The 16,567-nt window shown below is 24.2% G+C and overlaps 1 protein-coding gene across 2 annotated transcripts in view; it reads left to right on the top strand.

The window, feature by feature from the left end:
- Nucleotides 1-16,567, top strand: part of LOC132918034 (gastrin/cholecystokinin type B receptor-like) — a 115,875-nt gene that overhangs the window by 97,884 nt on the left and 1,424 nt on the right. For both annotated transcript variants that reach the window (XM_060979083.1, XM_060979084.1), the window contains exons 3-7: nt 5,304-5,446; nt 13,712-13,827; nt 15,497-15,686; nt 15,957-16,090; nt 16,416-16,559. In XM_060979083.1, the coding sequence (XP_060835066.1) occupies nt 5,304-5,446; nt 13,712-13,827; nt 15,497-15,686; nt 15,957-16,090; nt 16,416-16,559 (727 nt within the window). The remainder of the gene's footprint in view (nt 1-5,303; nt 5,447-13,711; nt 13,828-15,496; nt 15,687-15,956; nt 16,091-16,415; nt 16,560-16,567) is intronic.

Raw genomic sequence — 16,567 nt, forward strand, 5'->3', positions numbered from 1 at the left:
TTTAAATAGAATGTAGATAGGTAATTAAGTAGTAAGTATAGGTATATTAATTTTTGTTTTCAATCAAACTCATGATCTTAATTTTTTTCTCATGGCAATAAAAATATGCTAAAACTATGTATTTAGTATGTTTAGGGTATTTATTATATTTCAAATCAAGTTTAATACTTTAATTTATTCTTTCTCAAACATCGCACGTCAATCGTATCTCGTAAAAATAAAAATAAATTTTAATTATTTTATAAAACATAAATTTAATTTAATTTAATTATTACAATATTTTTACTTACAGATTGTATAATCCGTTATCTGTACATTTTAATAAGCCTCAGATATATATTTATTTAAAGTACTATCTCAATATTATTATATTCCTTAAATTTTATATTTAAGCATAAGATATACATGTTGAACTATAGTAACTACTTGTTATAAGCTCATAAAAAAAAAATAAAACTACAATTAAGTTATAATTACCAAAATAATGTGACGTTTAAACTCTATATTACCTAGCTATACTTACTTTGATCGTAAAATAACTAAAACTAAGAACAAATACCAAATATCCAAATATTAATTTAAAATTACTTCCTAGGCAGATTATTATCACTAGAAAGTAGAAACAACACTCATATACAAATCTATATTATCGGGTATTATATTAACTAGATATATAATAGTATAATACTACTCACAGCTGTATCGGGTAACATACACTATAAAACGCGAAACACAACATGATGAAAATGCCTCGTAAAATAAACGTATAGATACTTTTCGACAGTAATTCTCTAAGTGTATTAAAGCTCTGACTTAGCAAACAGTATTAAACGTGAACAAATAGAGCGAATCCAAGTGGTTTTTATTTATTGTATTTGGTTATCAACTACCAAATACAATATAAAAGTGTAATAATTAGAAATTACTAACTAATTTAACAACTAAAATTACATACAATAAAATAATATAAAAAACAATGTATTGGTATTCATAATTACAATATGTATCAAAGAAAATAATCAAAGTCAATACTATCGAACTTACCATTATTTAATACAATATTAATCGAGAAGAATTGCATATAGCCTTATTATAAGTACTTAAAGGAAGCATGCAAAAAAAAAAAGAATATAAAATAAGCATTGATCTTCAATATTAATATTCTGTTGAACATTATGACAGCAGTTTATATTGAAGTTAAAAGACTTAATACAGGTAGGTATATATAAATTAACTATTCTATTAATATATATATATATTAAGTAACATAAGAATCTCACAAATGTCTATCTGATTTATATGAAGATATGAAGATTTATAAACTTACTAATATTTTTTTAATCAGAATGAGGAGCCTTCGATATTAAATTTAAAACTAATAAAACGAAAAAAATGTGTTTTGAATACAGTGCAATATGATTGAAAATACTAATAATATTTGAGTCCCAGATAATTGTAGCATATTCTAGATAAAATCTAGAAGCTAACGATATAAATAAATAAACGTTTAAAGGTTAAAGGACCATAAAAGCAACGTGTTTAATACTTTGACATAATATAGTCTTGCTTTATATTTAAAGAAAAATATTATTTAAATATAGTTATAAATCATCTTTATGCAAGTATACTAGTTAGAAATACTAACTAGTCAACAAACTAAAAACATGTATATATTCCATTAAACCAAATTCAGTATTTTAAATAATAATAATAATAAACACAAAATATTTAGAAATAAACAAATAACCATAGATACTTAAAATTATCTATGGTTTTATTTTCAAAATATTTTGATTCTTTTAGTTATTTACAAACATGAAAAGTTTTCGATAATTCAATTTTTATTGTCAATAAAAAATGTTTACTTATTCGACGCACTTGAAAATGTAATACAAGGTTCTTCATATTATGATTATCGGGATTAAATATAAAAATTGATTTTTTTTTAGTTTTACAGTTATTGATAACGCTTAAAAACCGTTTGTAGAAATTTTAAATTATCTACCTAGGGTTATTCGTTTTTGAATTAATTACAACAAAATAACAAAATCGATTTTATCAAAATGTAAAATAAAATGCTGATAGAAACAAGGGTTACACAATATTGTATGCAGGAAATATAATATAATCAATGATTATATATATACTTTCATGAATTTTTTTTTTTTTATATTGAATCGGTAGTATTTAATAATGTTTCACCGATACGAATTTGTAAAAACAAAAATGCAGACATGAGTGGTTAATAATGTACAGCTATTTGAAGTGCATCGATTTAGCGGATAGCATTGCAGCATCCCAACCCTCGATGTTACTATATGTGTCGTCGTTGCCTTATTAATTGTTTTTTGTACGTAATTTATTCGGAATTTGTGATTTGGTGTATTTTCTCTTCCGCCGTGAACTTAAAATAACCTTTGTTTAGTGTAATGTGTAACAGATTAAGTTGTATTTTAAAAAAAAAATACACGTTTAATTTAATTTTTTATCTTTATACAAGAAAACGATTATAAATGAAATCTATCAATAATGAAATAAATCCTTCTATAAAGCAATATTATTTTTTTATTATAGTCTAAGACTTGATTACATTTTGATTCCTTATTTTAGAATGTCTATGAAAAATGATTAATTTTTTAAAGTATGGAGTTTATCCAATTTATCAATTTATTTTAATTTATTTTATAGATTTTCATTGTAGACACCTATTTACTCGAGAAAATACAATAGCATTTATCTTTATAAAATATACAAAAAGCTCTCAATGTGCTCGTCTATAGATTCAGAACAAAATATTAAGATAATTATAATTGCAGTTTTAATATTAGACATTAGAAAGAGTTTTCTGATTGAATTTAAGTATATTAGTTAAGTATAAGACCTTATATTTTAAAATATATCTTAACATTATATTATAAAAATTAAACCTAAGCACGCACACTGTTACTTAGCGGTGTGTAGTCAACATATAATTTCTAAAACCTTTAAATCTCTCCCAAGCATAGATCCTTGCATTAATTTATATTGCTAAATTACTAAAATAAATTAAAAATTTTCTTCGCATCATGTTTGTAAAAAAACTTGGTTCCCATTCGAACTTTTCGAGTTATCTCCAACCCCATTCCCCTTACTACTTATAATCTGTGAGAAAATAATATAATATTTACAAATAATTTTAAATATAAATTTTTTGTATGTACCTACATTATGATGTAGCTTTATGATAGAATGTTCGACTCCTGTGTCGATTTTAATAGGTATTAAAGTCAATTAATGATTAATTATAAATTTTAATAAAATATAGTATAATATTATATTGCTTAACGATTTCGTATTATGAGTGCACAAGGTAGGCAAGGATTTTTTTTTAATACGTGTACTCTTTGTTTAATTGAGGGCATTAAGTAATGATTTACTGTAATTTTTACAGGAAAATGCAATAAATCATATTTTTCAATTTCAACCCAACCTAATACGGGTATAATCGTTAATTCTTTTTTTTTAATAACCATTATTAAGAAGTTATTTTATGGACCAACCTTTAAAGTTTTAACAAAATATTACGGCTGTAAAATAAAGCAATACCTAACCAAATTAATAATTTCTTTTTTTAGCAAAACAATAAAAGAAAGGTTTTTGATTGTAATTGTAGTTATACTGCCACGCCACATTATATCATTATTTCATCTACAACTTGCACTATAGTCATAGATAAATGTATTTTATTTCAATAAAAAATATATTAGGTATATTATTTTAAATAAACTAAATTTGATATTAACTAAGAAATGGAATGTACCTATATATATTAGCTACTCATAATTACTTATTATGTTTATTTAGAAAAACAATAAATTATTAGTGTATTGTAAAATAAAATGTATTTATTATATATTTAATTTGTAAAATACTCTTATGCATTTACTCACACTGTTCTAAAATTAAAATAATTGGTAAAAAAAAATACACAAATACCCGTATTGAAGATAGTATTTGTGACAAAGAAAAATTCAATGTTAAGCAAAAACATCTCGTGATTTTTTTATTTTAACCAACTAAACATAGTATACGGTAGTTTATACAAATACATTATGTACATTCAAATATATTCAGAAAATGTTCTCGTTCGTAAAGTGAAATTCAAAAAATACTGCTGAATAGACTAAAAAAACAAAATAACAACTTGAATTTTCCTCAATTTTTTTTTATTTTGTTTTTAAGTTCGTGCAATTAAATGTCTCGGATCATAACACTTTTGCGCCTCAGTCATGCAAAATGACAAATGCACTCCACTCGGTTACAAGACCATTTAATGACACATCGCAAAAACGTCCAAATATAGCATAATTTTCTACGTATAATATTAATATGAAGGCTGGTCCTTAAATAATGATTGAATCAGTTGGTAATGTTATTTCCGGGAATTTAAACACACTGCTGTTAAACATGAGTACAATTTCCTCGGAAATTTGAACATTATTCCTGCATAAACAGAACATAGCTCAAAAACTTAAATATCATATATCTAAAGTCATTTACAATTAAACATAAGTGATTACATTTGTAGAAGTTGTAATATATAATAATTTTGATAATAAATCATATTCAATATTAATGGGTTAAGCTTATTTTTTACGCATAATGGTAATTGACAACTATATTAACACCTCTAACGAGTAGATAATGACTTATTTTTTGTCACAGTATTGAGTAAAATCAGAGTATAAATCTAATAGATATTTATATATAGAACCGTATAGGTATACTATAATAGCTAGTGATATGATTTGAAGCCATAATACTATCAACTTTACATAAAATAGTATACATATAATATGGCCGAATCAAAAGGCGATACTTCCCACTAGATCACATCACATGGGTCGTTGATAAATATTCAAAACGCGTGCTTTCAAACAACTTATCTGTCTGAATAAAGATATATATTTACATTTACGACACGATAAGCTGACCGACGTAGTAGCTTATATTATAATATAATACCTATATATTGATGACCTTCGTCATTAGTTGTTTCACGCTGTTATTGCATTTTATAGTGCACGCAACGTTTACGTCAGATAAAAAAAAAATTAGGTAGGTAAGTATACTATACAAATTCAGTTTCAATTAAACAAAATATGAATTAAAATATAAAATGTATAATAATAAATATTTTTGAAATATACCAATGCCTCATTAGCCCCAACAAATGCTAGGTATGCAATTTCCACTACTTCAATAGTTAAATTTATACATAATAAATACTATGTATTTGTTGAAGTTTTTTTTTTATATTATAGTGTGACCAATTACTTTTTGGTGAACTTATCCATCGCCGATCTGTTAGTGACATTCATATGCATGCCAATGGCCGTTGGACAATCGGTGACCGGCTTGTGGCTGTACGGCGAGACTATGTGCAAATTAACATCGTATTTACAAGGTAATAACTGGTACATTATTATACTAGATATCATATTAAATTTAAACACCAGCTTTTTAAAAATATGAAATGTAATTTGAACAACAAAATACTATTTATTATAAGGAATTAATAACAAAGTGTTTATGTAGAATAAAATTAGTAGTAGGTAAGTACATTTCAGTCGCTAATAACGAACGGACGTATTTCTGTCTATGTGTTTTGTTATTTTGTATATTTATTAATTTATTAATTTATCATTTTATTTTAATATTTTAATAATCCATGTTTAATATTTATACATTTATAATGCCGAAACAATGAAATACACGAACAATTGTGAAAAACACTAGTTTCGTACAAGTTTGTAGAGTACAATTAATGTGTCTTAATAACTTGACCCCATGCCAATGAGTAAAGTTAAAACGAACTTAAATGAAAAAATATACTAGGGAAAGTAATTGAGTCACCAAATATATTCCTAGTATGCCCTATGTACTTTGTAAAAAAAAATCTAATTCAGCCCAGTAAAAGTAATGTTCGAGTACATAACAATAATATTAATATAATATATAAATACAACCTATAATAAAGCTTTACGTGTATTTGGTTCTTACACGTAACTGCTGAGAGTTTATCGATCCTTTGTGCTTACGTGTTTTAAAGTTTTTCCTTATTTGATTAATTCTGAATAATGGTCAATAACTCGGAACCACATCAAAACTATCTCATCCAAAAATAAGAACAACTTCAAAATTGCATTCTTTGTTTTTAGCATATAAAACGAACAAAATGTATATAGTACTTAACATTCTGGTCATAGAGTTTAATATCGAAACACTAGAATTTAGAAGGCAATTTAATGATTTATGTTGGCATTATGACTTACTTAACTCTGAAATCGATTGACCTGAAATATTATCTTGAATTCCTTTTAATATTCCAAATTGTACATTTAGTTCTTATTCTACATTCTTTTCATCTACTCACAAACACAATTATTGTCTTATTACATCAGCGAACCGGATATTAACGTTGGCAAACTATCTACACAAAAATTTTATTTTATTTTATTTTATTTATTCACTTCCTAATGCAAGAGATTTATGATTTTTAACATTGTAGAATATTTATTTACTCCACCGAAACTTAGAACTATTATATATATATATATATATTTTGTATAGTTTAAGTTGTTAATAATTTAGCCGAAAAAAGAAAAGTATTGACCCTATGCTCTAGCTGACATGGATCCACAAACCGAAACTCACACGCTTTTGCTACAACAAACTGTATTATTATTTTATATTGAAAAGACACATTAACCAGGGAATCGTGTAAATCTAATGCTGAAGCATAACAATGTAAATTTAAATAAGTAAAAACAGATTAGCGTATAATCCTTCATTTCCCTTGTATATTAATAATGGATAAAAGTTTACAGCGAAGAACTTTATTCAATTATGACAATAAAAAAAAACTGCTAAAACTGTTGATAAGTATATAATTATTAGATTTAAAAGAAGATAATAATGGTATACGTATATTAATAAAAAAAAGGTGTTTATAAACATGTTATTTGTTAGCTCATGAACACTTAAATGAATAAGATCGTACTTTTTTCATGCCATTGATGAGACGATAAGGGAATGGTACCTACTCTTTTGAAAATCATCATTCATTCTTCGTTCGTTTTGAATTCTAAAATTGGTTAGATGATGTTATACAACTATATTCTTAATGTAGTAGGAATTGTTTGTGAATCACTCGTCCATACCAAATTCCGAAATTGATACGCGATCGCAAAATAATTTAAATTGTACGTCATTGACTGTAAAGTAAAGAAGTCATTTGATGTTTTAAATGTTTTGTAAATAACTACACTTCCGTGTTCGGTACTTTACTCGATTTTTTAGTGTGCTTTTAAAATACAATTTATATAAATAGGTACACTACACATACAGATTAAGCTGCTTTCAATGGATATTGGTGTATTAAAGAGCTAATAAAGTAATATGTATATGCATAATAGGTAAATATAAAATAAAAAATGTCGTAAATTACGAAACATTGATTGTTTATAAATCCTTAGATCTAATTTAATCAACTTAATACTTCACCTAAAATCTAAGCCATACTATGTTTAATACTGTTTTAAAACATTTTTATTGAAAGTGATCACTGATCATGAAACTAAATATTCCAGATTTATTACTCCTTTTATACTGCACTTATTATAATTTAATACATTTTAATATCCTGAAATATTCTTAAGCTGTTTCAAAATTAATTAAAATTAATTTTTTCAACAATGTGATTTATATTTTTGAACTATAAAAAAACACTGTTTTTAACTGAAAGTTTAAACTTTAAAAATTAAGTATTTGTTGTAATTTTTTTAGAATCATTCAATCATATATTTTTAATAACTATATCTAAAAAGATACATTGGCTCACATACATTTATAGAATATTATTGGTAACTTGAATTTTTTTCCAGAAAATGATTGAGGCTAGTTTTTATCTTCTTTGTACTTAATTGAAATATTATATTATACTTTTCTATAATTTATTTAATTCTTAAAACAGTAATTTCATAGATATTCGATTTTCATTCAATGTATTTAAATAGATAATGTGTTTATTATTTTAGTCATAATATTATAATTTTTTAACAAACAATGTAAACATCTAACTTTAAAAAATTCAAACTGGCGCTTATAATTTTATTAGTTTTTAATCGTAAAATTAATTCTAAATCCCCAAAAAAATTATTACTCACTTTTAATCTCAATTAAATTAAATCATTTTAAATATTAAAATAAAAATATCAACATTCACCGTTCAAAACCACTTGAGAATATTATAACGTTTAATCCAAGTAAAATCCAAATTATTAAAAATCCAGATTCCATATACGCTAATCAAACTTTTACAATGCCACATCACGTTTTACAGTTTTTTTTTACGAACACAAAAATAGTAAATTGTTAAGTTAACTGTTTTCAGCTATTATTTTACGGATATCATCGGTATTATTTATTGAGTAATTATTATTTTTTTTTTTAATGTTTCTTTCTATTCCTGAATTCCATGAAACATGTAAATGCTATATTATATTGTATAGCTACCTGCGAATAATTTTGGAACACACTTGTAGTTAATGATGGTGCTTAATTTAATTAAAAAAGGGAAACGGCTGAGCATTTAAGTTGTCAGGTCAAAAACTTAATAATTATTTAGTAAAATGTCCGATTCAAATTTGATTATTCGAGCTCTTTTCCTGGGCTGCTTTTAAATGTTTTAATTCCTTGTTTGATAAAATAATCAGTCATATATTTTATTATCCTATACAAATATATCATTTGACTTTTGTGAAATAAAATTATTTACTAAATAAATAACTCAACAAATCACAGTTAATTGAGTAGGTACCTGTATAGTGTACATATTTTAAACAACTGTAGTGACTAATTAATAGGATGAAATATTATACTTAAATATTCTGTTTATTTTTATATGAGAAGAATGATTGTAAAATTTCTTAAAATTATAGAATATATTAATAATTATTAAAATTTTGAAATTTATTAGTTTTTTTTAATTGTAACATAATGGTTATTTCTCCATCCTATTTTTAAAATTTTTCAGAAGTATTTAATTACTCTTGGAAAAATATCTAATACAAATTAAAAACAAAACTTTACTTAAGCCTAAAGTATTAACAATATAACTATTGTTCAATCAATAATAAAAGTACTGGAATCTTTTAGAACAAATCATTCTATAAGGATAACTCCTTTAATTATAAAAAAAAAAACAATTGCAAACTCATCACTAAACAATACACACATCAATATAAAACCAATTAATTTCACTCAGAATCTAATGTTAAAACAAAAATTAATAATTTAAACTATAATATAAATTTTGCATTTACAAATATTAATAGACTGGAAAAGGTACAACATTTGATTAAAATACTATTGCCTACCTAATTTACATCAAATAAAATAAAATATTTGAAAAAAACTGTTTAATAAGTAATTGGAGAGTGAATACATGATAAATAAGGTGTGAGTAAAACTCTGCTATTCAGTAAATATCAAGTGGGTCACTGTAATGGCTAAATATTTAATTAAATAATATATCATTGCATATGAGTACAATAAATAATTTTGAGCGAAGGTAGTCTATCAGCCTATACCACCAAGTGTTTAATTTATGATACATTTTTTGATATTGCTATTAATTACGTTTATTTTACTGTTAGTATTATACGGTAGATTAATTTAATTTTTACTGAAAACTTATACTATAATACTAAAAAATGTATTATATTTGTAATGCTTAATTAGTATAATATAGTAAAACCTCGATAAGACGGGAAATTCGGTAAAACGGAAACCCTGGTAATACGGAAAATTTCTTTGGTACTTTTTTTCAAATTCCATTTTTTTGAACCCCGTCAAAACGGAAACCCTGTTAACACGGAAAAATTGCATGGTCCCAAGCGATTCCGTCTTATCGAGGTTTTACTGTAATATAAATTTATACCATATTATACCATATTATTAGTGGCGTATATAGGAATTAATTTCGGTGAAGGAGGGGGGCCTTACCCTCTCCACTATTTATGCCACTGTTATGTTATTATTACTGAATTTTGAGTCAATATCACCTTACCTTAAGACAACGATAATCAACATATTTTGAAAAATTAATTGCGTATAGTAAAATTCATAATATTCATAAAAATGTTAAATACCCGTGAATACTATTTATCAAATTTAAAACATAACGGACATCGTTGTTCATGTTTAAATATGTAATTTAGTTTAAATTCGAATTTCAAATGTCTATAAAAATATAATCGTGCTTATAATATATATTTTAAATCTTTTTGTTGAAGAATTAATTACTTGTCAGTAATCTTATATTAAATGTTCATGTATTAACTATACAAATACAATACTTTATACATTGTTAATTACAAAATAATTTTCAATTTTTGTAGAAATCTAAATTTCAAATGCTTATAAAGAGAATTATATTTTTAATATTTTTAAAATAATATTAATAACTTATAAGGAAAATTATTGTATAATATTTTCAAGTATTTTGGCCATAAAAAATATTTTATCTGCCTATAAATTACTTAAAAACAGTTAAAATATTATGAAAATGTTATCGATAGAAAATAATAATATAGAAATTTGGTATTCAAGAAGTCTATCAAGATTTTGATTTGTCCCAGAAATTTAATTCGTTGTTATGTATATATATATAATAATATATATTAACTTCCTGTGATTTTTCATTTATCCAATTTTCCCCATATACCTATTTACTTATATTCAATGGTGAGATTTTGAGTATTTAAAATATTAAAGATATTGAAAGGGCCTATTTATTTTATAATTTTCTTTATTATACATATTTACAATTATAAATTAAAATAAAATTATTATTCAGTTCCTCCATCTTATAGTTTTTGTTAATGAATGGTCCCCTCTGCATGTGTTTCTGCCATATATGTACATATTATTTATTTAATAATCTATAACAGATTTTAACATAGAAAATTTTAATTAAAAAAATTAGTACCTACTTGCAATTTTAATTTATCTAATTTTTAACGTTAATAAAATTAATAAATCGTAAAATTATAATGGAACCCATCGATTCCGCACAGAACTCATACATATCCCAATTGAAATCTAACTTTTTAATTAAGCTTTTTATTTTTTTTAAAACTATTTAAATGGATATTATATTGAAATTTAGGAAAAAAACTTGAAAATTGAGATGAAATGCCCCATTATATAGCTCTTACGCTTTTACTATTATTTTTTTTTCAAATGTCAATCGATTATTTACAGCAACAGTTAGACTGCATGTAATACAAGTTTGAATTAAATTACCCTTAAAATTATTATTTTAAGTGCTTCGTCACTTTCAACCTTAATCAATTAATAAACAAATAACTATTTTCAATTAAAGTTTGGAACTTGCAAAACAAAAAGGTGGAAAAACATTCTATCATCTTACTATTTTTGATACCCAGGGCTAGAGGGAATTAGGAAAAGTCCACAACTAACGTATTATTATTATTATTATTATTATAATTTCCTTCCGAAAAATTCTTCGACAAACATTACATAAAAGTAGTTTTCAATTTAACCTTAAACTTGTAAATTATTATTTTGAAATTTTTTTTTATATCTATAAAATCGAATACTCTGAAATTATGGTAATAATTCAGCGAATTTTGTTTAATAAATATAATTTATATTTTATAACATATTCCTAAACTTCAATAATAATCCTAATTAGTCAACTACATACCAGACAAACGACTATACCAGATTGTTAAATTTATTTATTTTACGCAATTTATTTAACACTTATACTCGAATAAGAGATGGACAATTTTACTTTCGTTTATAATTTCTAACTGGGAAAATTATAATTGAATTACATTTGAATCAATTAATATGCTAATGTAAAATAAAATAACAAAATATGAATGTGGATTTAGCACTAGTACCTACATGAGGCACTAGAATTAAGCTTTTAAAATGCAAGGATTATATTCACTAAAGTGAAAAAACCCGTCAAAATGTACAGCGTTGTTGTTGAAAATAAAAAAAAAACATTAGGTAGGTAGAAAATATGTTTCCCTTTTCTAAAATAGATATATTAATGAATGTATATTTTAAACAATGAATTTTTAATGTTGTAATTTTTTATAATTTCTATAAAAATAAATTCCTCATAAGTACAACAATACGAGAAAGTATATTATAATAATATATTAATATGCGTCCACAGTAACATTTTTAAAACTATATAAATCGGTGGAGTACGATTGCGCTCGTTGTACGTTTTTAGGTATGTGATTGGATGCAGTGCTGGAATAACAAAGAACATGATTTTTACTATTCAAACGCGTACGGTCGCAAGTGAAATTGGATACAACGTTGCCAAATTTTTTATTAATCTAAAAATTGATTAATTATTTTTTTAAATATTCTTATTTGATTCTACTTACTTTGAGCCTCCAAACTTGTCCCAAGTAAAAACGGTATGTTTCAATTTGAATAGCAGGAAAAACTTCTTTTGTTGTTTCAATTGCATAAATTTCAAAATCAATGTGTAATATTTCAATTTTAAAAAGTAGTAATTACTTTTCGCATATTCGAATATTCCGTCCGTAAATACATTTGTGTAAGCAGTGTAACTCATCGTTGTCAAACATTGGAGATTCTTTTCCGTTGACCGTTTAATTGTTATGAAATAAAAGTGCAATCATCTAGTAAATATATACATTTTTTCCCTCTAATCATTAAAAAATCTTCATTTTTTAATTCCTTTAATTGCGTACCTTTTAAAAATGTAAAATAGGGTAGAAATATTTTTCTTCATTCAATATAAGAACTAACCTTGTTAAAATAAAAACTAACCTGTGTAATAACTCTAACGGAAACCTCTTTTCAACCTTTTTTTAGTTGTAAGTTTTTTTCATTTTTTAAATAAAGTATGATACGTGTTCAATGTCTTACCTTCTCAAAACTTTTATTAAATGTATACGTTATATTAATTGTATTATGCTTATTTATTTATTCTTGTTTATTACCAATCTAACCTATTCCTAACATTATACATAGAAAAAGCTCAACATTATTCATTGCATGAGCTAAAAGATACATGATTCATTCAGAGCAGAAAATAATTCATAAAACAAATAATACAACTAGTATAAAATCACACTTCAATATCAACATCTATTTTTATCTATTTAATATTTTAACCGATTAATAAAAAAAAACAATATAATAATTAAATATATAAATATTAATTATTACGAAAAGTTATGATTAATATAGAGTTTACCTTTTAAAAATATACAAATAGTCTGAACAACGTCTTATTGCAACTGTTTGTTTAATAGTGAAAACTATCTCAATAGAAGTATTTAAATTAAGTTGAGGTGGCACAAGATTTTAACGGCACAAGAAAAATTATAAAAAACTTTAGTAAAATATGCGTAAATTTACTTTCACCAAAAAAATGTGTATGGTACAAATACATAATTTTTCACACTATTTATCTATTATCCCAAAAGCAAGGCAAACGGTGCTATTATGAAATACAAACTAATTTGTGTAAATATTAATTTTACGAGACTTAGTTACTATACCTATAACAGCTATAATACAAGATTTTATTGATTTCATTCAGTTTAATAAGTGTGTTATAAATTTTATTTTATTTTATTTATAGGCGTTTCAGTTGGTGCAAGCGTTTTTACCATAGCTGCAATGAGTATTGATAGATATTTAGCAATCGAACATTCGATGTCATTCAGAAAGGTACTCAATCGAAAATCAACCATCTATGTAAGTTTAATACATATTATATTCGTATTATGTACAATATTGTGTATTTATGTAAAAATTATTATTATTATTGTTTTAACTATTAAATTGATAGAAAGTATGCAAATAACACAATCTAGCCAAAAAATTACTAATTTTATATTTTAACGTATTAGAATTTAGAAGCGAGGCTTCAGTGTGAACAATATTTTTAACATGCTTAAAATTCACTTTAACACAAAAATGTACCTTCTATTGCCTACACATTACGCCATAGGATGTGAATGCGGTAAATTTAAAAATTTAAAAACCGTACGTAGAGACGGAAATCACCTGTTTTCGATCATCTCAGAAAACATAAACATCACTCAAATTTAAATTGATTAATTATTTCATTTATTTTTAAAAACAATTATTAATTCAGTAAGTATACGAATATCAATCAAATTAATTTAAATAAAACAAATAAATAGAATAATCAAACATAATTCACTCGAAAAAATGTTTTCAACTTTCAAGTGGTATACTATATGCCTACTAAAAAGTTTTGAAAAAATATAGTTCTTCATAAGTAGTACTACATTTAAATACAATAATATGATACCATACAAACTACAAAGTTAAAATTTTACATTTAACGTAATACTTTATAGCCTGTTGTCTACAGAGTTGATTTACTTAACTAAGCTTTACTAAGCTTTGTTCAAATAAAACTATAAAATGTAAGAACTTCAAAAACCATACTTAAACATTTAAATTTAGAGTTTAAATGTATTCAGTTATGACTGGTTAAATAAATTTGTTCAAAAATTAGAAAACATTTCTTTAAGTGACTTTAAAAAAAAAAATCATTGGTGCATGTGTTCTTCTTTAACCGGAAAACTCGCTCCTGCAGTAAGCTAGTTTATAATAGTTTAAAGTGTATAAGTGTATTTCATCATTTAGTATATCGTTGATGTGTTAAATTTTAATGATAAATATATTAAATATAATGAATAAAATTTGTAAACAGAAATCAATTTTTAACGAAGGATCAGCATCTATTTCGGAGGATAGACTATTTTATTCAAAATTATTATTAGTATTTTTTTAATTTGGTAAGTTGAACTAAATTTTGTCAGAAACATCGCATAAATAAGTCAATACTTATACAAAACAATAATGTGAAAATTATTATAGTATAAACATTTAGAAAATTGGATTGTGTGTTAAAAATAATAATTTATATTAAATAGGACAAAAAGTTTCCGTAGTTAATATTTATTTTAATTAAAACAAAATAAATAAAACAATTTGAGAAAAAAATGTTAATTTTTGTTTAAATAACCAATTAAATTCATATTTTACAGTCAAACTTTCACTTTCGGAATTTTAATTTATGAGTCTATAGTCAGAAGTAGCCTTTGTAATACTTTCGTTTAGTTTTAAATAAATATATTTCATTCGTTATAATTTTCTTCGCATATTTTGGACATTTTATCATATACTACGACATAAATTAAATCAATAAAATAAAAAACCACTATTTTCTAATTTTTATCTAAAATAATAATAATAATACCTTGTTTTTAAAACTTTTATTCCAGTTATATCTCACCTTTTTATTTAATAATACGCAAAAATGTTAAACTAAATAAACAATTATTGTAATTTACTTATTAAATGTATGTACCTATTTTTTTATTGGCAGGTCATACTTGCTTTATGGCTTGTGTCCATGACTATATTCGGCCCAGTTTTGTGGGTCCGTCAAACAGAATCCGTGGAATTAGGAGATGATCCAATATTAATTGATGCAGTCCATAGATACGGTTTGGCATGGTGTATAGAGGACTGGGGAAATGCACATGCAAAATCTACGTTATCCAAACACGTTTATGGTACATTTATTGACTTATTGTAATACGATTTATCTCTATTTATAAAAATTATATAAATATACAGTTCAATAAAATTTTAACTTGTTTTAACTTCTTTCATTAGGTATATTTTAAATATTATTATGTTAAAGTATTATTTATTTTATGATATTCTAAGCTTATAGCATGTTTATCATTTTGGATTCACCCCATTCATATTATACCAAATTTAGAATATAAAAAGTGAAGTCTGTAATACGTAATAAAGTAAAAATATATTACAATTTCCAGGTATTTTATGTTTTGTTCTGGTGTATGCTACGCCTGGATTTTTAGTGACTGGAGCCTACACGTTGATGGGTCGGAGACTATGGGCAGTTCGACCACCCTTTGATGACCAGCAGGGCATGATAAGTGTTCAACAGGTAAAATAATGTATTATATAAATATATTATGACTTAATAATATAATGTATAATATAATTTATACTATGTAACAAATTCAATTGTATAGTTATGAACTTATATATTTGAGTATAAATCAAATAATTATGAAATTATAAACCTTAATTTATTGTATAGCAGTTGTTATTTAGATACTTAAATTTTAGAATAGTAGAATACACAATAATTGATCATGAAATATTAAAATAATTCCTTTACAAATTCAATAATTAATAATAAAAAATGTATTATTATAGTATTTTAGTTATTAACAAAATAATAATCCTTAATATATTTTACTTTTTAGGTCAGAATGGTACGAGAGAGACGTAGGGTAGCAAGAATACTCTTTGTCTTAGCAGTAATATTTGCACTGTGTTGGCTACCATATAACTTATTAACACTTTTTTTAGATTTAGACATCACACTTGATAAATTTGGTTTAGATCAGGTATTTAC

This window comes from Rhopalosiphum padi, chromosome 1, assembly GCF_020882245.1.
Source record: "Rhopalosiphum padi isolate XX-2018 chromosome 1, ASM2088224v1, whole genome shotgun sequence".
Lineage (NCBI taxonomy): Eukaryota > Metazoa > Arthropoda > Insecta > Hemiptera > Aphididae > Rhopalosiphum > Rhopalosiphum padi.